Below are 24,563 nucleotides of genomic sequence, written 5' to 3'. Positions count from 1 at the left end.
TGAAATATTTAAATATTTAAGTTTTAAATAGATGTCATGTTAGATTTAATATGTCATATTTAATTTAAATACTTAAAGTAGTAGATGAAGAAAAAAATTTGAAACCAATAACAATTTACAGATATGCGAACGACATTTAAATAATCACTATGTTAATGCGGAGAATTAGAATTCAAGGGTAAAATAAAAATATACGCTCAGGTAATCCATCATGCATTTATATTTCGCATTCTCTGCGATGTGTATCATCTATCAATAACGACGACGTCGACGCGAATATAGTAATAATAAACCGACAAATATTGACTCTCTTCGTTATCGTGGGATTTGCGCGCGGAAGAATCGAGTTCTTATGCGACACACAAACCGAGATATTACGCTTAATAATATGCCGCACACGAGAGCGATACGGAATGTGTTGCGACACGCGCATGCGATAATCGACGAAGAGAGAAACAAATTGGAGAGGACGGAATTAAAACGTGCGAGATAACGCGTCGTCGTGAAACGAAGATGACCGATGACTTTAATATCGCTCGCATGACTAAGACGACATAAGCTAAGCTGCGAAGCGAAGAGGGAAACGGGAAAAGAGAAGGAGAGAGATAGAGTTGCGTGAAATAATTAAATTTCTAAACTTTTACGACAATTGAAACGCATTCCGTCGAGATAACATCCTGCCTGCGAGATCCTCGTCCCAATTTACTTTGAGAATTTCAGCAATTAAAGAGCCCTTTATCTTTCTCTTTCTATCTTTCTGTCTCTCCGTTTTTCGTTGGCATCATTTTGTCCGCAAGCACGTCGTCCGCGTCCCTCATCGCGGTAATTCTGCGCAATCCGCATTTATTGCGGGACTAAACGGTACCTCTCTCTGCAATTTCGGCCCTTCCGTACATTTAGCTCCGATTCCCTTCCGCTTCTGCCTCCCTTCCCCTCCCCCACACGCCCGAAATTACATATGCCCGCGTATGATCGGACCATAAGAATCACTGACCGCAGTTCCTTCTCGTGAATTAAAATGAACCACTTCCGATATTTTTTGAAAAGATCTTTTTAATAAGTTTTGATCCACTATGCTCGTGTTTACACGCTCAGAAGATATATTAGAAACTAATGTTGTTTAATATAATTATCTATGATTCTTTTTCCTGAAAATATTTTATGTGTCAAAACTTAAGAATGCTTTGTATGTACAATCCCAGCAAAAAGTAACTGAAAATCAATATTGACGAATATATCCATTTTTGGTGTATTTTGAGTATGAGAAATTACGTGGAATATTACAATTTGATCTTAGCTACAGTGCAGATATGTATTTTTTAATATTTATTGCGTTTTTACTGAAATATTCCGAATTTTGTTAATCGAAATAATTAACTTTTGGCAGAGAATTTCGCCTTGTGTCAGATATGTGGCTAATTTCATTGAATTATATTTAATATCTTTTTAACCAGTTAGTACTTGTATAATATTATTTGATCAAATATTTCCTCTGTATCTAAACTACACTTTTGCAAATTTTAAACAAATTCTGAATATTATTTCCATGTGTTTTTGTCATTTGAATCGACGTGATTATACGTTTCCCATAAGAACACATGTTAATTCAGTGCAAATTAAAATCCTTATAACTTGTGAACGCTTTAGTGAATCGATTTAAAAATTGTACTGAAGATTCTAAACATATGTAAGGACATTCTGTACAATTTTCATTAAATTCTCAATATTTTGAAAATAGGTACAAAACATCCTAAAGTAATCTAATAAAACTATTGAAAACTTCCAAGTTGGAAACCGACCGCTGGAAGGAATATTCTAAATCTCATTATGACCTTCGTAGAGTTGCTCGTCCGCTAGAATCTGTTCCACGCGGTTTAATATAATAATAAACACCTGTCATTATTCCATTAAACACACGCTATACGCATCAGGACGTATAATAGTTGCGTGTCCTGAACAAAAAGATTCCGCCTTATCGCATCTAAGATCGAAGCGCGTATTAATCCGGAGCGCACCGTTACCGGGCCGAATTGCAATTGTAGTTGAGCCTGGAGATGTCTTATCGGCTTCCGGCATTCTGACTCAGAGCCACGTCCACGACTGTGTAAATGGAAATGAGAACAGGCGCGACTTCCGCGATAAAACATGCGAGCTGCCGAACCGCTGACCGTGCATTCCGGCGACTAAACTCGAGTAAGACCGCGAAGCGCTCCGAGTCGTCTCGCATGCCTGATTTTCTCCCAAAAGTCTTCGGATCCAGCGAAATGTCTAAATATCATCCAGATAAGAAACAGCGATAGTGGATATTTATTTGGCGTTTTACATTCGAGACTTCTTTTGATCGGAGATTGAATGCCTTTACGCACAATCTATGCATCTATTTTACAAAAACCAAGTAAGGTATAATTTATCAGTTTCTCTGTTCAAATAAGACCGCCAGTTGCTATTTACTGAAAAACAAGATTTGATTACACGTTGAAGAAGAAGTTGTTGCAAAAAACCCATCCAATTTTACAAGAAGCCTAGCCTTTTTATAAATCATCAAGTCTTTGTAGACCGGTTTTACAAGAAGATTTAGAGCTTCCTGTAAACGAACTAATAGAATCCTGCGATAAACATACACTTTTACGATTAAATTTGAAAAAAAATCTATTTAATTTTCATAATTAAGTAGTCTTACAACTCTATCGGTGCTGCCTCGCTATTGGAGCATCCTCCATTTCTCTCGATTTACCCGCTAATATCTGTGATTCTGGGTCAACCCGCCTGCATAGAATTTTCGGAAGCGGTTGTACGCTTTCAAGGAATCGTTGGATGGGGCAGGAGGGGAAGGAGAAGTCGAAAACCGCGCACGGTCGTAGATCGTCGTCCCCAAAATGCTCGGAATAGCGAGAGGCTGATTCGGCATGCCTGAGATAATGCCTCGGTCGGAGTCCCGGGGCTATATATCGCATAATTACGGCGGCGACGTAATTTATTAAAGATGCGGAGCTATAACGGGGCGCAACGCGACGTCTCCCTCGCGCGGCCGCTCTCACTTTCCTCTCACGGAAGCGGCGAACAAGTTTGCTTGCCATTTAATCGAAAGCGGCGACGTCGCAACTGCCTTGTCAACAACCAGTTTAAGCGCGCGCGGATGCGCGCAAAAACATTTCGGATCCAATCGAGTCGAATCCGGATCGAATTCGCGCAAATTGGAACTGCCGTGTCGCAAATAAAAATGGTATATGTTTACAACGAGCGAGAATCGCGAGTTTTACCGCCATAAACTGGTATGAGCTAGCCTAGGTTTATATCGATGTTTCTTCCTCGTCGTAATTCATTTATTTATGCAACCGTGTACTGTCTTCGTTGCCTTTAATATTATCGATGCTATTATGCGCCAACGTTACGATATATTAATTCAAGTAGTATGATATAACTGTCAATTATCGATCGTTAGTTTCAATATTTCAGCAGCAATTATCTTTTTCCTTTTTAATAAGATGAAAAGATGTAAATTATTAAATACAGCTTTTTTCTAATTCCGATGTAGATGCAAAGTATCGACATTTCGATAGTAATCCTACTATGAGTGAAACGAAGGGAGAGAGAGCCAACTTGCTCGAGCAAGAGTGATCGAGATCCCGATCGGACAACGAGGATGAAAGAGGAGTCAGGAGGGAAGCGCATGAAACAATAAGAGAGGTTTCGGAGGGACGGAGAGAAGAGCTGGTGCACACGATGATCGTAAGCGAGAAAGAAAGAGAGAGAAAATGTAGCCACAATAATCGTAGAGGATAGAAAATGAGAGACAGAAGAGAACGGGAAAGTAAGAACGAGAGTGACAAACGGATAGAGGGAGAAGCATCGACGAAGGTTGCAAGGGGGGGGGGGGAAGAGAGAAAGGGAGAGAACGAGAGGTTCGGCAAACTGGATAAAGAGAGAGAACGAGAGACGAGGACTGAGGGAGAGCGAGACGGAAGGACTCGCAGAGTCCTGACCAAACTCACCGGAGCAGATCTCCGCCGCAACCTGACTAACTCCGGGTTGAATCCACCCACCCGTGCAGTCGACCTGTCCTGTTTGCCGGTTAACTTGGCCGCCGTATTAGTTGGATGAACCTCGAAGTTATCTTTTTTTCTTTCTTTTTTTTCTTTTTTTCTTTCCACACTGCACCGCGTTCCTGCTTCTGGCTTATCCGCGATTGTATTAACCCGACGTAAATATACGAAACATGGGGTCGACATATAATCCTCTCGTGTTGTGCAATTTCATAAGCAACTGCTTTTTACATCTTATGGAAATAAAATTTAGGACATATCCTACATATTATATATTTCCGCAAAATCTCAATCAATTTGTTAAAATAATAAATTTTATATTAATATATTTTAATATTACAGTTTACTATATAAATGAGATGCGATTAAATCTTGTATTCTTGTAAATAGCCAATGCACGAAATATCTTTTAATTTAATAATAAAAGAGATTAATCTTTATATTTTCTTATTTTTGTTTTTTTTTAAGTTTGGAGAAAATATAATATAATATTCTTATCGAAATCATTTGAAAAATAAACTCTGCGTATTTATATAGTAGTCGTTATTTGAATCTTGTCTCAAAAGTATATCATGCATATAGCTGATATAATCAGAATAAAATTTTATATTATTTAGAGACGCGAATAATTCAATAGTCATATTTTCAATTAAACATTTGAGATTATACTCAAATAAAACAGTTATTCACGTGAAATCTGACTTGAGATTCAAGGTTAAAATGTATATGTGTGATACGCATTTTCATTTAAAATTAAGTCTTCCAAAATCGATATCAACTTATCAACACAATGCGTAAGAGGTAAAATTTGACATTTTTTGGAAAAAATATGTTTTTTAATGGAATGTATATGGATATTAATATTAAAATATTATATAAAATATAAAGATGGAAATATGTCTATAATAGTAAAAGATTTTGATTCTAAAAAAAAATTTTTGTAATAAGATTTATTAACAACCTACAGGTACATTAGAAGCAATTGTATTACAATTTTAAAAATTTTGAAAATTGTCGGTTAAACAATTATTCTAATAAATCTTTAAAAAGAGATTGTTAGATTACACATTTTATATTTCCATAAAATAATAAACAAGTAAAAAATTTAAAGCAGAGAAGCTAACTAACGTAATTTTATTTATAAGTTGCAGTTCAAAATAGATTATACGTATATATATAAAGAAAATTAGAATAAAATATGAAGCAAAACTCTCTGCTAAATTTTTTTTAAGGAAGTTTTACGTAAATTTTGTCTTCTCTTTAGTGTTATATATTCATATCATGAGTATGTTAGAAAAATATAAATTTAAATAAGTAAACATATATATATATATATATATATATATATATATATATATATATATATATATATCGCTGCCTATTAATCAATATAATGATGCTATCAATATGATAAGAATGATATTAATCAATATAATTGACGCAAAAAATTTTCTATTAAGTTCTAAGCTTTGAAAAGCATGTTTCTCACTTTATTTAATAGAACTTTAATACAGCACTCGTCTCTTTCTATAATATATATAAAGAAAGTGCTTTGAAATAAGTGACAATAATTTTGTTTCAATCTTGTGTGTGTTGTGTGCTGTAGTAATTCGTTTTTAAAATTTTATTTATTAAATATAACAAATTTTTTGCATTAATTTAACTTGCGATTATAAAATGAATGAATGTCACGAATAATTTAATTTCCAAGATTTATTTATTGAATCATATCACACGTCTGAATATTGGTTTCTGCTAAATTCTCTTGACGTAAATATAATAAACTTTACGTAAAATATTTATCTTGGAGATAAGCGAAGAAAAATAACGAAGGATTTCGTTTCTTTGATATGATCAATATGAAAGTTATGTATTCTAGTGAATCGAGCAAGAGTTAATCTCTCTGATCGCTGTACGTCTCCGAAATATCCGATTTTGCGAACTCTCACCACATATCGCGCGTAATATAAAAACGGGCTCTTAATGGTCATTTCTTGTCGACCCAGTTCAATAAGCATGTCATAAGGTATCCCGCGAAAGAGGGACATTTCTGTCGAGGACAACGAAACGGTTCATGAAAATCCCGGGGAAGAGAGATAGAGACAGAGAGAGAGAGAGACAAGTATCGGCGCCGCGGCACCGATTTCCCCCGCTTGATCCGTCGCAAACACGATTATCAACGGCGCGCAAACATTTGTCAACCGCCATCGAGCAAACACTCCCAGGGACAAATATTTATCGTCCCCGTAGATGAGGCAAAACGATAGAGAACCGAGGCGGCATGGCGACCGATCCGCGAGCCGTGTCCGCCAGGCGACACCGGGATCACGCGGATGGCTGGACACAACCGAGTCGCCGTCGCCGTCGCCGACGTTGATTCCCGCAGCATGATTCCGGTTACCGCGTTACCTAGTCGTGCTCTCGTGGAGACCGGTGGTTTAAAGTTATCTCTCCGGCGCGGGCCAGTTTTACGAGCCTGGAGTTGTATTCTGCGTCATGAAACTCCCGGGGTAGCACTCTGTCGACCATGAGCGAAGCTCGACTATCCCCATCTCCGTCGCACCATCTTCGTACGAATGCTCGTCCTCTCCTTCCACCAGCATTTTCTGCGTCTTTGGATCCTTCGTATACATCGTGTTTCTCTCCCCCCCCCCGTCGTTCTCCCCATCCTCGTCCTCATTCGAGCTCGTTCTACCTACGTGCGTACGTATACATATACACCTCTCTCGCTCTCACGTTCAGCTCGCATTTACCTCGGTCTTTCCCTCCCACTCTCGGGGATCTCGGAGATCCGATCTGTCGGCCGTCCTGACCACCGATCGTGATCGCCAGGCTTGTAATTACATCGTAATTTATGCGTGTTACGGTGCGCAGCCAGCCTGGCCAGTGGGCCTCCAACGGACCCCGCCGTTTCCCGCGTCGCGCCGCCGAGCTGCCCTCTCGCTCTCTCGAGGATGTGGATTTAAATCCCGCACTGCGTTTCGTCGACGATTGATTCTCCGACCGTGCCGACAATCGTGTGGATAAGTGTGTTTTGCCATGCAGAACTCTTTTTCCATTTTTTTTTCTCTTTCTTTCTTCGTACAATGTTACATCTCGCCTCCTAGATTAAGCCTGGCGCGACTCCAAGTATTTTAGATTGAGACTCCACATTAGAATGCGTCAATCTTAGTATCAAATACAGAGTTACTTCTAACATAATTTTACTTCAAATTTAATCCTTGCAATAGTTATAGAATGAGCGACGATAGTCGGAATATTTCGGTACGAATCAATATTAAATTCGTCGAGATGTCATTAACGGTAGTCACATTCAGTTGGGTACATTTATATCCGCCGGTATATCTATCGAAGCCATTTACGTGCTGAGGTGTGGACATTCGAGACGTCCACTTTAGACGAAAAATTTCATGCAAATTTAAGTGGAGGAATCCTGCAAAAAAGCGCTCCGTATCCCATCAGGCGGTGGCTCCTGCCCATCTGCAACGCCTACGCGTTTACTTGTCTGCCTCTCTACAAGAAAAGTTTCTTTCGATATCGCGCTTTCGGAAAAACATCGTTACCGCGAGCAGCGGACCGAGTGGATTTCGCTTGGGGAGTAATTCTGACCCTCTTCGAGTTTTATTCCCAACTCTATCGGATGCTGCAGGTAAATCGACTGGTTTTACGCAACGAAGACCGCCGGAATCGCTTAACTAATGTCCATCGGGACACCGATGTTCTCGAAAAAGGCAATTCGGAAAGTTAAACCGAGTTCTGTTCTCGAAGAAAAAAAAGCAGTAACGATATCCTAATGCCAATGGTGAATTGCTATCAATTTTATTGTGATTTTATTAATGCCTCTTATATTAATAATAACATAATAACGCGATAATCTATCATATTTGTATCCGGAATCTCAGTTATTTTTCGACGAATTTTCAAAATGGAAACAGAAAAATAATCTAACATACGTTGTTTTATCCAAATCTGTAATCTACACATTCGTAAAATTGATAGAATATCATCTCCTGTGTTATCATCCCACGTCGCCTTTTTGTTCTTCGCGAAGCTTGGTCGAAGGGCGAACCCCGTGAGTTTATTCTGTGATTAAAAAGCTGACTCCGGGTTGTTTTCGCGAAGCGACCGTAGGGTAAAGAGGACAAGAACGTCGATGAAGGGAAAGTCGAGAGGGTGGAGAGAGTGAGGAAGAACTAGAAAGAGAGAAAGAGACGAAGGTAGATGCGGTAGGGAGCGAGGGAGAAAGAAGGTAAGAAGGGGAGATGCACGGAAAGAAAGGCAGAGGGTTGGAACCGGGTTGATGGGAAGCGGAGCGAGAGGCGGCGAGCTGGGATTATTGTGTATTCGGTGGGTATTACAATGGCAGGCCCCGGGCTTCAAATATATTAGTTAAAGGGGATGCACAGACTGAAAAACAGATCCTAGGATAGACCAAGAGAAAAGCCACCGCCGCCGCGAGTTGTTTGCGGTGTTAAGCGGTGCGTAAAACGCGAGAGAAAGAGAGACAGAGATGGAAAGGCGCTTCGATGTTTCAGTGGCTAGAAAATACAACGCGGCTATAACGATTTTACTCGGGAAGTCCGAGGCAACAAAGGTTTCCACGATCTACTCTGAGAAGCTAGTCGAGCGTCTCTTAAATAAACCGTGATTTATAGGGCTTACGTATCAGAGGAGATGAAATTTGTAAAAGTGTCTTACGCTGTGATGCGATTCAATAATGGCAATGCGTTGATTGTAACTGCACTTAAACCGCAAAGTAAAATCACTTACAATTAATTGTATCATAGGTATAATGTGGAATGTGATAAATTGGAATGAGTGCATCAGCATAAAATATTCGCATCGCGCAGTCTGCACTTATCCGCAATTTACTTTAAATAGTTACAACGAGGATCCGCTACCTCTCCAAGCGGTAAAATGACATAAGCGGAGATTACTCTTACCAGAGAGGAGCTCCGGGTAATCAGGGTACACATGTACGAGATTGGCCGCAAACCGTATCACTGCCACGCCGCAAGGTGGATAGTCGCTCCGGCGACGCACATTCTCACGGGGCGAAATTATTCCGGAAGCGATGGCTCGAGCTATCTCTCCTCCGCTTGAAGGAGATCCATTTAACATCGAGCGGTGCTGCGGCACAGCGCAAACGACGTTGATCGTCTCGAGAAGAGGTGATTAGAGGGAGAAGCGAGGGGGAGGGAGTCCGTCCCGTCGCCAGTGGATTCACGACGTGTCCACTCTCTGGCGAGGGTCCCTCGAGCTGTCTATGCCCACGGCGCAGCTCGCTGCGGCTGACTCATGCAAATGAGAGACGCGCGATCTCCAGCGCGAATTGGAATATCGAGGAAACCCCGGGGGAGAGATGCGAATGGCCGCTGCACGACTTGCCATTACTCGCGCAAACTTGCGCGCGATTAATAGGCGTCATAACAGCACACCGTTATGCATCAGCCGAGCGAGTAACATTTTCATAAGATAGAGCTGACGACGGATACCTATGCAATCTTGGCTAAAAGTGCACAACATCTCTATATCCTAGATTATTCTAGCTTCTGCTGGGTATTATGTACAACTTTTTCTTGCAAACGTTTCGTTCATCGGAGTCGGATGATTCCATCAGATTATCTTCTTCTTCTCTTCTTTTTCTTCTTTCTTCCTAGGACCGAGTCCTGTTTCCTTCGACATATATGCCTTAGTTATGTTCCTGGGAGATCGAGGTCCAGCTCTCCCGCCATCTTTTGGGAGGTCTTCCTGGCAGTCTCCTGGTGTTAGGATTCATAGTCCGCACGATTTTGCCCAAACGGTTCTCCTCCATGCGATCTACGTGATCTCTCCATTCCCTCCTTCTGTTTCGTGACCATCTCACTATATCCCGCACCCCGCACCTCTCTCTTATCTCCTCATTCCTTTTCTGATCGAGCAGTGTATTTCCCGTGGTTTGTCGCAGGGTATGCATCTCCGTTGTTCTGAGGAGGTGTTTTGTGCGGGTAGTATCTGCCCTCGTTTCCACCGCGTATGTCATAACGGGTCTTACGCAAGTCTTGTATATTCTGACCTTGCTTCTAATACCCATATTCTTATTCCTCCAGACGATGTCCCTGAGGTATCCAGATATCAGAGCCATCAGATTATGTTACTCGAATTTATTATTTGCGTTGATAATAATAGTGTTATTCGAGCCAAGGCGGTATCTCGCTAGAACAGTCTCGTTGCAATGAAGCGTTACTTCTCGTAGCTACGGTGATACAAAACAATCTCGCCTACTCGAGCGTGACATCGAGTTAGCCCATGCGGCTCCAATCTTCCCCTGCTTCTCACTCCCTCCGCAACATCCCACCTACCCCTTGCTTATCTTTTTTTCTGTCGATGACGTGCCTCGTCTCAATCGATTCTCGACAGATCGCGAGCTCGTATTTCTGGTTCCTTTGATTTCTCGGATCCTCGGGGGGAATCCGACGCGCGAGTGCGCGAAAGAGAGGGGGGTGCCGCCAGATTGAAACTTTTCTCGGAATTGGATGTCAGATCGAGAGCGCAGGCACGTCAGCTCCTTATCATTCTACTCGCAGGCGCGTGTGTCGAATGTTTAACGACGGTCGAGGACGGTTTCGTGTTTCCGAAACTGGTCTGCCGAATCCTCGCCTCGTCTCGGCGCACAATTCGCTACTCGAAGCCGAGACGCCCGTTCTCGTTTGTGTCACCACTCGGCGGATTAAGACACGGAGTTGCGTGATTTATATCGACGCCCACGAAAACGCGGCACGCGAGTACTTTAATATTTTCACCCGACATCGGAAGTGAACATCTGTCACATTAGAAAACGTATCTCAATCTCTTATGAACCTTGTTGGAAACTAGCATGAGATAGGGGATATATGGTGCGCGTTCCACAATATTGTGTCAGAAAAATTCTTCTGACATTTATACTCGCAGTTAATGCAATGAAAAATTGCATGTATAAAATATTCAAGAAACTCGGCGCGCTTTCTCTCGATTATAGATTCTTTGAAAAAGGTTTAAGAGTAATTCTTACAGTTGTAAGAATGTTTAAATGTTACATATTCTAATATTTTGTGCCTTTTTTCCTTCTCATGTATTTCCGCTACCGTATACACGAATAGGACTTTCAAGAAAGATAATTTCCGGGTGAGATCTCAACATTTAATAATAGTGATTCAAACTACAGTATTTTTGAAGAGAACTATTGTTTCATATTCTGTTATGTTTCAACTATTGATATAGTAGCAACAACATCATTATATATAAATCTCCTTTTACTTTTACGAATTTATAAAATTATCACACCCATTGAAATGCATCATTGCTGGCAATTTGTTACCGCAGACGATGTATATTATCCTCCTTCGATGTCAGTAAAGAACCGCTGGATGGTTCCTGTATGTTTCCTTCTCTTTCTCTCGCTTTCTCTCTCTCTCTTTTTTTTCTTGGCCCAACCGAACATGTTCGACAAATTCTGATATTTCTACCTGGCCGTCGACTACCAGTCGAGGCCATTGCGTCTTGATAATATTACGAGATAAAATCGAATCCAACGATCGAGAGGTTCGACTGAACGATCATTGTTGAGTATTTACGACGTTTATGATCGTGTCGATCGTGTCGACCACGAATTTCCCGTGTACCGTTCATGTATATGACATCCCGTTCTTTATCGTACAATGTAAAGATAATTCCTTACTAACGTTAATACTCATTATAAATTTCTTTCGTATTGCTCTGCAAATATACATACATATACACACATATATTATTTTTATTTAGCACAAGAATCTTGATTTATACAATAATAAGTTTCTTAACGAGTTTCTTTTTAAATATAAACTTTTACCGCTATATTTTATATTTTATATTTATTAATGATATTTATTAATTTAGTAATCACAATTATATCATAAAATAAATAAACAAGATACAGTATTCAAATCATATTTAATTATTCTCATATTTAATTATTATAAAATAAATAAATGATAAATAGCGTTTATTTATTTATTTATTCATATTCAACTTGATGGATGTTTAAAAAACATTTAAAATTTCTCTTAAAAAAACATATTTTATTTTAGAAAAATGTTTCATATTACGTACATTTCACATAATAACCGATCGATCGCAATATCTCGTAATTACGAAGAGCTCACCTAACCGATTGGAAATTTTATTGGTCATTTCGCCCACCTTCGCATCGGAAGATTATCGTTTTTCAATCGTACGGTAAATCGTAGACGGTGGCGTTAATCGTCGTAACGTTTCACGGGAGATCCCGGACGAGGTTTCAGCTGTCTTTAATGGTAGGCTTTCTCTACCCATCTCTCTGTAATTATACACACAGAGACAGAGGAGACGCGGGCCCGCGGCTGCGGATCACCGCAGACGTTGCCGGTGTCCGAACGGTATCCGCGCGGTGGAGGCAAGTTTTTTGCCGCGACGGTATAATCGACCGTATAATAATCGACTTCTAGGAGGTAAACTTTACAAATCGATGATGCGACGCTCGAGGTATAAGAATAAAGTATATAAGAGGCAAGAAGTATAAATATAAAGATTCAATTAGGCATGGCTACCGTATAGTAAGATGCAAGCTGAGGAGAGAAGTCATAAATATGCATGTGCGCAAAGTGACGATGAGTCTCTTTTTTCTTTCCTCTCTTTTTTTCTTCATCAAACGAAAGAAAATCAAGACGAATAAATGCCAGAGAAAGGAAATTTTTTAATTAAGAGAAAATATTTCGTCGAAAATAAGATTCTCAAATTGGGCTTCATTTAAATATTAGTCTAATTGTAGAAAAAAAATGTACCTATTTTCTCCTAGATATTATCTTAGAAGGTTTTTTCATTTCGTTTAATGTTATATGAAATAGTAAAATAATAATACGTATTTGTGCAAATTGGCGTTATTATAAAATTATAACATTAATAGATATTTGATATAAATTCTCTGAAAAATAATTGTCTATGTATGTATATGGGAGAAAAAAGAAAAAGAGACTCTTAAAAACGTCAAGTATCCTGGAAATATACTCCAATTACCGATTTAAACGCTTGTCATAAAGATATTGATCTGAAAGCTACAGTAAAAAGTTTAACGTAGCTTGGAATGATTCCAATATTCAGTTGAAACAAAACTCATACGTCACCGGATCGCTGACGCATGCTTTGAAAAGATGAAGAGGCCCTTGGGCCCCTTTACTGAAGACATTGAAGTCACGGTCCCCGATGGAAAGGAGAATTACGATCTTCCTGGGATACATGTTGCGAATTCACACGCGAATTTCCGCGTTCGTGTCTCCGACTATTCTCGATGCCGTTTCCAGAATCGATAGAGCGCCACGTCACATCGCTCGATTCGCATAAACGACCGTAGGGAAGAGGTGAACCCTCAAAGCGAGCAAACGCGATTCCAAATGCCAAATGTTGAATATCCCTGATAATCGACGAAGTACAGTCCTTATCAATGACAAGTGGAAGCTCGAAACAGGAGTAACACGTCGCCAAGTAAAAATTTTTTAACTCTCAAGGAAGATAAAAATTTCGTAACTCTGCAAAATTAATTTTCACGCGCGCGTTCCTCCTTTCGATTCATCTGTCTCTCTCAAGGACACCGACATGCCTAAATCGGCCATCGCACCTCGCACGTGCGACGACCGGCGCGACGATCCCCGGCGGATGCACCGGACAGGCAACACGCAAGCCCCGCGATACCTGCTGCTTCTCGTTGCTCTCAGCTCACCTCGGATCCACCACCTACACGCTTTTCGAGGAGATGGAGGTACACGTTCCTGCACTTGGCAGCAATCGAGATAAACGTTTCGCACGCACTCGATTCGATATGCCCGCCTCTCGTTTCCTAGACACGGCCGAGAAACGAGATACAAAGTTAATCTACGCGCCGTTTCGTTGCGTAAGGTAACTCGCGCGATATTTAGAAGGGGTCTTCCCACGCTCGCGCGGTACCGGTTACATCGCGAGCTTTATAACCCGCGAACATCAGGAACGTCCATCTCGCGAAATTACAACGCGCTGTCGATGTATAATCTTCTAGGAATTTTGCGGAAACGTGCCTCGCGTGCCTCTAGAAAGAAAAACATTCATCATACTCTTCCATTTTCGACTATAAGCTTTTTCCCTGTATAAGAGAAAACTTTCGCGAACAATTTTAATTTTAACTCAAGTGACGTATTCCGTTCCTATAATTCTGCTCCAAAGAGAAAAAAATCATTCAGGCTGCAGTTGAAATTAATTAGTCGTTGATGAAAAGACAGGTAATATTGATTAAACCGTAAATTAAGTGCAATCGACTTCTGATGCTTCCAAATTTAAAACCAACAAGAGAGATGCCATGGAGATTTGTTTTCGAACCTCGATTGGCGTATAACTTGATCCTGCTGCCACCAAGTTTCAGGACGACGTTGTTTGTCCTCGTTTCGCGAGATGAGCGATATTGTCGCGATGGACGATCGGAAATTTCGTGAGGAAGCCCCATCGAAACGAATGCCCGCCCATCGTCGGGAGAATCGAACGAACGCGGTCGACATTTACGATAGAAACGACGACGTTCACGTGCGGGTTTCTCTGTCAGAGCTCTCGGGTCTCTGGGATCCGCGGCCGAACGGGACGGGGCCAGAAATACGTCGAATTTTTTGCCCGCGCCGACCTCTCCGGGAAAAGGCGTATCCAAAAGGCGGCCGTGGATTCCACGGAATATCTTCTCGATAGGCCGGGACCTTCCGAGAAGACCCCGGGGCCACGGAGTTAATTATTAGACGCGTGCACACACGCCGTGGGCCTTGTATTTGTCACTGGGCGCGTTTGCCGGGGCGGGATCGGCAGCCTTTCCCGGGCCAGCGATGATTAAAGGGGCCCGCCCGGACGAAACTAATAGTACAAATTTATTCATTTGCATCGGCTGTCGCGGTTAATTGCCCGGCCATTAAGTTCGACGGTTCCCGTCGAATGCGAGCGTCGTCGATCGGCCGGACCGACCGACTGATTACGCCATCGCTTTAATGACGATCGAGATCGGTACTTTTTAATACACCGTGGACTAATAAATGGTCGTTAAAAGAATCACTTACTGAGACAAGGTAGATCGCGTAATCGCGCGTGCGCGCGGGAGAGCTCATCGATTATGCAAATCGTGACTCTATCCGCCGGCAATTGTAATTCAAAATGAGCTATAATTCGTAGCGCGGGATATATTACGGGAAGGAGAGGAAATAACGTCGAACACCACCTATATATGTATATACATATATCGATATTTGCTCACATTACACGCGCGTTTTAAATCGATCCACATTACGTAGGACGAGACTGCGGCCATGAATTAATTTTATGATCATAATGCGTGAGACACAGCGCTATACAAATGTGTATCGCGTTATATATTTTCGGGGCCTTAAAATGAACGTTAAAAAATAAGCGGCTGCAATATACGCCGGATGCGCTATTTTAGAGAACCGAGTTCCGTGCGTTCTTATCCCAGCGTGTATCTCGCCTTCATCGAGGAGTGCGCACAATGCACGCGGTCGCTGACGCGGAGAAAAAGCAGTGCTCGAGAGGCACACTTAACGGGGGCATTGGGCCACGGTCGCTTTGATGCCGGAGCAAAAATGACTGATAAACGCCGAGAGTGGCGAAGTCTAGTCGTGTGCAGCTGGGAAATTATGCATCGACTCGCCGCCGCGAGAGCCGCACAAATCCCGATGGATTACGCTGTCGCAAAATGTCAAGGATTTGAGTGGTTCGCGGAACGCAATGAGTAATCGTTCCGAGAGCAATTTACCAGGAACACGCAGCTTAAATTGATCACCAGGATTAAGCGTTCTGATATTATTTGAAATTGCGACAAGAGACGTCAATGTTACGCAACAGTACGCATTTGCACACAGAAATATCATGCTCGAAGAAAAGAGAGAGAAAGGAATATATATATTTCGCGCGTCCCTGCAGAATATTTTGCTCGTGTTTCGAAATCTCTTATTCGGTCTTATAGTCGCTCGAAATAGTCGTCCATTTGGAATATGGAACAGCCGGTTCTGGTGGTAAACGAGAAATCCCACAAAATCTCCGCGCTGTTCAAGGAAAGATCTATCGGGGACCGATTCACAATCACCGTCAAGGTGACGGCTACGAAAGAACAAGCGAGAGAGACGTGAGCTGTACCTGAACGATTTTGGCAGGTCCCTACGTACGGCAGGGCCCACCGTGTGCGAGTAACCCGAAACCGTAGGCCTGCCTCTTCATTTTTTCCATCGACAATCCCTGTGTGCATTCTCTCCGTCTCTTTCTCTTTTTTTCCCTCTTCCTCTCGATCGACCATTCTATCAAGCTGCTGCCTGGTCTCGGTAGATTCCGATGCACACCGTCCTCGGTCTCGGGCATAATCCGGTAGGTCTATTGTCGTCTTATAATCGATGCTAAATACGCCTGGCAAGCAGACAGCGGACAGAAGATACGAGAGAGCGAGACGCGCCGAAGAAACGGACGGCGAAGGTGAGGAGGTAAAGGACGACAGACGAAATCGGGGTCCCGTGTAAATCGAGCTGGCGCGAGGGGGTGCGAGAGGGTGGCCAGGTATAGACGGCGATGTACCGGTGGAAGAATAAAGATAGATAAAAAAGGAGAGAAAAAAAGAGGTAAGGAGAGAGAGACAAACAGCGAGGTGGAAGATACAAGGGAACGAGAAGGGCACCCTACAGACATCCGATACCGCTCGGGCTGCTATTGCTTTCTCGTGTGGTCGAGCGGACTACACGTCGATCCACACACATACACACACACTGTATGGTTTTATTTGTGGTTACCGAAATTACAGGTTGCGGGCCGGAGGGGCCGCGGCGACGATGTAACATCGGAGAGGAACGGCCGATCGATACCGGCGACAGTCCGGCTCGGATGAGAGACACGAGAAGTCGCTTCTTGTCCCTCGTTCGCGCAACCGATGAAAGCCACCACCGGTAGAAACCGATTCATGCACGAGAGAATCGGCGCTCTGATGAAGGAGCGGGCGGGACGAGTGCTCGCTGATGATAGACGAGATTTGCTCGGAGTTTCTAGCGAGGCTTCCGTGTTGCTAATTCGAGGCAAACGAGATCGCTAAGTCGCGACCATTGACGATTGACACCCTCACGGTCCCCGTATTCAAATTTTAATACCACGGTTGAGAGCGCAGATCGATTTAGATGAGCAATTTCTTATTGCTTTATTCGTGAATCTTTCACATAAATTGAGGCGGCGACAATCCGAGCATTTTATATCATATTTTATAAAAAAGCGTGACATTAAATAAGCATAACTTTAAAATCACAGTCACTTTTCTAAAAGCAACAAGAATTTATATATATATTCATATCTTCTCGAAATAATAATTTTTCTTTTATTTACATGTTCGTTAAATTCAAAGAAATTTAAAGAAATTTGTAACTCGTCAAAAAATTTATTTTTTTAGACAAATAAAAAAGAATTGCGTTTTTTATATTTCTAAATTCTTGAACTTTATATTTTTCGATTTTTTCTAAAATCTTTTCATATTTAAAAAATAATAAAAGTAATAACTGTAAAATTTGAGATTTCGACTGACGTAGATAAACGCTATCTTCTAAGAGGAAGAATCCAAATATATTCTCGCGAAAATATATATAGAGATCTTAAGGTACTAGAGCAAAAAATACTCTAGGGGAGAGATGTAATAGGAAAGATATATTAGTATGGTACCGCGAATCGTATACATATGACATTTCAAAGTTGATGGATCGTCGAGAGTCGCGAGGTATCCCCTTAATGGCGCAAAGTAAGTGAAAAAAAAAAAAACACTTCGATGCATCTCCCACTGCAAAAGTTCTCGTAATTATACCGCGACACATCGTTGAGAAACAAATTGAGAGATTACGAAAACCAGATTCATCCGGGAGCTCGCGGTTTTCGCATGCAAGTGAATCGCGTATAGTGACTTAATGACCGTAAATATAACATAATCTTGTACGATGCAAAGTCTCGTTATTAGAATTTTTACATCTCGTATCTGATCTGGATTTCACAAGTCATTTGGATACCCTACGGGACATGAAAAAATATTCATTTCAATAATATTGCGTTAATTAATGCGTACATAAGATTCCAACGACTTACATTACTTAATTAGTCACTCTGTGTTTCGTTCTCGATCATAAATTCTCCCTATCTATGATAGAAATAGATAGAAAAAATTTAATCAATCAAGCAACATCAAAGAACGCAAGTGAAAACTGATCTCTGGACACGTACGCTTTATTAATAAAGATAATTGCGAGATATATCGTTGAATAGAGCATAACAACATCTACGATAGTGACCTAAGCGGCGAAAAAATGGATACAAGCAAAAATAGCGGAGCGCGATAAGAGCCGAAACGTGGGCGAGGGATGGCGAGGAGTAATCGAAACCTCCGTCTTCGATCGGCGATAACCGCGTTCCTTTGTATTCGCTAACTATCACGAGTGCATAATCATTTTTTAACGCGATAAACTATTTGAACTGCGTAGACGAGACCGCGCGACAAATTGGCACATTGCGTGGTCGTATCGGACCGCGGCGCGATAATGGCCCGTCAAAAATGCATCTCCCTCTCCCTTCAATTTTCATCACGTAGGCGGAGAAACCGGTCAGTTGCGCCGTTCGTCGCAAAAATACTCGTCGTTACACAATATTCAGAAGCCGCGCGCCGCGGCCCCGTCCCATCTGTCATCTCCGACGAGGGCATTAATGCGCGCGCGTGCGCGTGTAAAGAAAACCGCTATCTGCATAAAACACACGCAAGACGAGCGATAATCGCCTTTACGCTAATCGCTCGATGCGCAGCTTTGCGCGGATCGTATTCTATTATCGGTCACGACCGAATCGATAAATTAATTAATTCCGTTCCTCATCGATGCTCGAGACGCGCAACTTGATACGCATTAGCGTTTATCGTGTCGTCATGCGGTTTATTGAAAAATTGATTGACGCAACATTATGACACGAAATGAAAATTCGATCGCACAAAGACACGAGAATCAATCTTTATGATAAATGTGTATAAAATGACTTCTTAATCCTTCTCATTTCAGAATAATCCTGAGAAATGGCGTGATATTAAACATATCTCGCGTTATCTCGATATCTAACACGATATTTCAAATTATGAACTTATTTTTTTGAAAACAAATTTATTTTTTCAAAACATGTCTCTCCAAAATATTAAAATATTCTCGAAATATATATCAAAGAATATTCTCTTCGAAGAATATATCACCTCTGTGAAGTTGGCCCCTCATTCTTCAAATTTGAAAAAAATTATTAGAGTTCTGGGTACCCCCCGTAGAGTTCTAGAGTTTCCACTCCATTTTAGAAAGAGTTCCGTCATTTAAAGTAAAGAAAACACCATTTAAAAAATGGGGAGGCTAACTTCACGACGCCCCCCATTCTTTGAAAAATGCCAATTTCTTTAGAGTTCTGGGTAGATTTCTAATAGTTCTATAGTTCTAGATAAGTTTCAAAAATAGTTCTGCTCAAAATACTACAAAAATTATATTTAAAGTTCTCGACTTAGAAAACGAAAATTGGCGAGAACTTTTACAATTTTGGTTTTAGCGCTTCGAGTCTTAATAATAATCGTTAGAATTCGTGAGGGGCTATCCAGAACTCTGAATAGAACGTTGGATTTCCAAAAAAATTGTTTTTACTCGAGACGTGAAAAATTTTTTTCAGAAATCCAACGCTTTATTCAGAGTTCTGGGTAACCCCTCACGAGTTCTAAAGATTATTATTAAGACTCGAAGCGCTAAAACTAAAACTGAAAAAGTTCTCGCCGATTTTCGTTCCTCGAGGCGAAAATTCCTGTCCCTCGGATCGAAAAATTTTTTCCGGAAATCCGGCGTTCTGTTAACAGTTCTGAATAGCCCCTCACGAGTTCTAAAGATTATTATTAAGACTCAAAGCGCTAGAACCAAAATTGAAAAAGTTCTCGCCGATTTTCGTTTCTCAAGTCGAAAATTTTCCACTCGACAACTTTTTCAGTTTTGATTTTAGCGCTTTGAGTCTTAATAATAATCTTTAGAACTCGTGAGGGACTACCCAGAACTGTTAACAGAACGCCGGATTTCCGGAAAGAATTTTTCGATTCGTGGGACAGGAATTTTCGACTCGAGAAACGAAAATCGGCGAGAACTTTTTCAGTTTTGATTTTAGCGCTTCGAGCGTTAATAATAATCTTTAGAACTCGTGAGGGGCTACCCAGAACTGTTAACAGAACGCCGGATTTCCGGAAAAAATTTTTCGATCCGAGGAACTTAGGAATTTTCGCCTCGAGGAACGAAAATCGGCGAGAAGTTTTTCAGTTTTGGTTTTAGCGCTTCGAGCCTTAATAATAATCTTTAGAACTCGTAAAGGGCTACCCAGAACTCCGAATAAAGCGTTGGATTTCTGAAAAAAATTTTTCACGTCTCGTCAAAAATCAATTTTTTTGGAAATCCAACGTTCTATTCAGAGTTCTGGATAGCGAATTCTAACGATTATTATTAAGACTCGAAGCGCTAAAACCAAAATTGTAAAAGTTCTCGCCAATTTTCGTCTTCTAAGTCGAGAACTTTAAATATAATTTTTGTAGTATTTTGAGCAGAACTATTTTTGAAACTTATCTAGAACTATTAGAAATCTACCCAGAATTCTAAAGAAATTGGCATTTTTCATAAAATGGGGGGCGTCGTAAAGTTAGCCCTCTCATTTTTAAAATGATGTTTTCTTTACTTTAAATGACGGAACTCTTTCTAAAATGGATTGGGAACTCTAGAACTCTACGAAGGGCACCCAGAACTCTAATAATTTTTTTCAAATTTGAAGAATGAGGGGCCAACTTCACAGAGGTGAAGGAATCAAACATTTCTCGATGATATACATTTTAATCGCAATCAAAATAACACACATATGAAATAAGGCAACGTCATCATCGACGAGCGAGAACTCGGACCTCGTAGAAGATCCTCGTTAAACGTCTCGCGATCGGAAGCGTGGACCTTTTTTACGCGCCTCGTAAAACTCGGGGACGCGTAGTCGTCAGCGCGGCTGGCTTCTCGCCGCGCTCCTGTCACGATACGACGGAGAGAGCGATAGAGATAAATAGATAGATAGAGAGAGAGAGAGGGGGGAAAAACCACACGAGGGAGGCGACGTGTTATCGGCCTCTCGGCGAGATAACCGCAAACGATTTCCCCGTAGCGATCGGTGTCTATCGTCTTTCCAACGTTCCCGCGCCCCGCACCTCAGCTCGATTTACGTCGCGCGACGTATTTCCACCGGCGGCGTAAATCGCGCGGTTCCCGCGGCCTCCTTTAATCACCCCGTTCGTCTTTCTTCGCGGTAAACGTCGCCAGATGCTCGAGCGTTATCTTCCACCGCGTCTAAAGAGCTTTCCACCATGATGACGTGTCGCCTTTGCTGAAGAAACACGTATAATGTCTTCGGAACATGTTCTGTATATATTTAGTCACCTTTATAATATGTAATCATAAGGGAAAAAAGGGCCATTAGAGCCTGGACGCATAATAAATGATGCGTAATAATTAATGAAATATTTTAATGCATCGTTTATTTTTGTCCTTTTAATTTAATTTTAACATTCTTTTGTCATCGTTGAAAAAGATCCATAGAGGAGCGAAATGTTTGGTTAATTATGTTTTTAATGTAAATTTATTAATTATTACGCATTATTTACCGCATCCATAAGTAGGTTTTAATGGCCCTACTTTCCCTTTATAATTACATATTATCAAGGTGACTAAATATACAGAGTATGTTACGAAGATATATTATACGTATTTCTTCGGTAAAGATGACACGTCATCATAGAAAACTCTTTAGACTGGCCCTTCTTTTCCTTTATGACTTTTAGTTATTTATTAGCCTCGTTTCTTATCTTTTACATAGTTATAATATTACGAAAAAGCGAAGAAAAAATCTCGAGTAAAAGCGATATATTGTAAAAGCATCGATGGAGAAAGATATATGTGTATTGAGAAAAATGTTTTTAAATTTATATTAAAGATTTAGAGATTTTTTTCTTTATTATTTTTATGACGATTTATATAAATATTAAACGCGTATCTAAATTTCAAATACGTATTTTTTCTTTATAAATTTATAAATTTATATTGATTAACACGAACTCGAAAAATTTCAGTAACAAAATTTTACACAAAATCCTGATACCGATAATTAAATAATTTCTACAAATTAAAAATGATAGACATTTTATTTATCGATCAACTCAAAGTGGATTTATACAATTAAGATTCTCGATTAAATCAAGATCGTCATATTAAAAATCGATAAAAATTGATGGACCGTAAATTAATCATATCGATCACGAGAGTTCGATTATCACGATTTATTTTAGTACTTATTCGTTTAGGAAATAAACTATCTATTATATTTCATCGATATTGTGAAATAAATCAAGGTGGATCTCTCTTAAACGATGGTCAACATAGTCGGAATTCCGTGATCGTCGATCGATCGGGCATCAGATAATCTTCGAGAAGAATATTTTAATAGAAAGGTTCCCACACACATAGAAGAGATCCCGCTGGTATTTAGAATGACACAAAGAGAAGGAACGTCCGGAAATCTGACGCCTGCTTTTCATCGCGTGGCATTGTGTGTATCTGCCACAGGCAATGTCAAATGTTCACAAATCTACGTCATTTTCGTGTATGAGAATTGTTACGAGAAACCCACGAAATTTCAGAGATCGAATGCAGATGCAACTATGATGTCGTGAATTTTTTGTCCCCCTCAACGCCCTGTATGTCTGCGGCATTTTACTCGGTTTCGACATTTTTTTTTGGAGGAAGGTCTTTTTTATTTACGTGAGATTCGGTGCATGGATTCCAGACGAATGATTCAATGCTCGTGCCGGAAATACATCTGATGCGCATCGTGGCGTGATTAATTCGACGAAAAGGCGAGCCAAGCCGCTTGATAATCTGACGTAAGTCAGAAACAATTCTTCTCCCCGCGATAAAATAAAAAACGGAGCAATATTGTGACAAGGAGAGAAACATATAGCGTGTTACGTTACATAATATTAGGATTATTCATTGTAATATCACGCGCGCATCGACAAGATTTTAGATGAGCTGTTAATATCAAAGACGCTTCACTATGCAAACTAATGTTTGCAATTTATGCGCAATTTAAATGTGTCTGCGGTCACTTAAAAAAAGAATACACGTGGACGAGATAGATTTACGTCTGTCGGAGTTTACGGATAATTCGCGAAAGGCATAAATTCACGTTGAGTAAAATAAAAAGAATGCGTCATAGAATAATTATTAAAAATCCTAGAAAAACCTTCTAAAACCGCATATCCTGCGTGCGTCTTAACAAAAGAGACAAAGAGAATCCTTCGCAGCGAGATATTGGCGCAAAATAGATCCATAGATCCCGTTTAATTGCTAAAGAAAATACGTAAAGAAAATTCGTTTGACATCGTTGCAATCAATCCTAGAGATTATTTCAAAGAGACTGAGCATCCTCTCGACGTTCTCACGATCGCGTTACGTTCCGCGCGTCGGAGACGAACGATTTATATCGGTATCTCGCGAGGGAGCCGAGCTTTCGCTTCTCGTCGCATCGAGGTTGCACGAGACTCGGGCCGCCGCTTGCACCCGGCGGCGATTCGTGTTTATCACACTCACCTTGACTCCGAGGACGGTGTGGATGGCCTCTTCGACGCGCGCAAAGTTCCCCTTGCCGAGGGGCCTCAGCATCTGATACTTTCCGACGTGGACCAAGGACTTCTTCGCGGGCGCGACGACCACGTTGCAGCCGCTCTCCGGCGCGTTCGTACGCGTCATGTCACGCTGTCAGACACGTCACGCGGTTAGGAAAAAGCGATTCGAAAGTTTTGCCACCTCGTTAGACCGTGAGTGCTCGGATCGCTCGGGTTACGAGTAGGTGGTGGCCTCACGATACGCGGCGCGAGCTTTATTACCGCTAGAATCAGCTCCTCGGGACGCGATACGAGACGATACGGACGATACGCGGCTCGCGTGACTCGGACATATTCACAGCTCTACACAATTGCGAGATCTCGACGTGCGAAACTGTCCTTTTCTTTCTTTCTTTCTCTTGTTGTTTCTCAATCAACGCCGACTCGCGAAACACTCGAATACGCGGTCCTAGCATATCGTGATTAGAGACACTGAAGTCAGAGGTCACAGACTGGACACGAGTTAGCTACTTTTGATTGGTCCGGCATTTTTCCCGTTGATTTTTAAATCTATTATAATAAAAAATACAATAAAATCAAATACAATTTTAATATTTTTGTGCAATATAATACTTTGATTATTATTATAAATAATTATTAGCTTATTATTATAAATCAGATAATATTATAATATTATAAGATTGTTATTATAACTATTATTATTTATTATTAAGTTACGCATTTTGCATTTAAATAAGAATAAATAATAATTTTAT

General features: G+C 40.8%; 1 protein-coding gene across 3 annotated transcripts in view; it reads right to left on the bottom strand.

The window, feature by feature from the left end:
• The window catches only part of LOC145967294 (MAP/microtubule affinity-regulating kinase 3-like), a 206,120-nt gene extending 181,900 nt beyond the window's left edge, over positions 1-24,220 (bottom strand). For all 3 annotated transcript variants that reach the window (XM_083092049.1, XM_083092050.1, XM_083092051.1), the window contains exon 1: positions 23,774-24,220. In XM_083092049.1, the coding sequence (XP_082948175.1) occupies positions 23,774-23,932 (159 nt within the window). In that variant the 5' untranslated portion in view covers positions 23,933-24,220. The remainder of the gene's footprint in view (positions 1-23,773) is intronic.
• Between the last annotated feature and the right edge of the window lie 343 nt (positions 24,221-24,563).

Source organism: Camponotus vicinus, unplaced genomic scaffold (genome assembly GCF_025532165.1).
Source record: "Camponotus vicinus isolate PSW18456_S1 unplaced genomic scaffold, iyCamVici1.0 SCAF_2, whole genome shotgun sequence".
NCBI classification, from domain to species: Eukaryota; Metazoa; Arthropoda; class Insecta; order Hymenoptera; family Formicidae; genus Camponotus; species Camponotus vicinus.
This window is presented reverse-complemented; position numbering and strand designations above follow the sequence as displayed.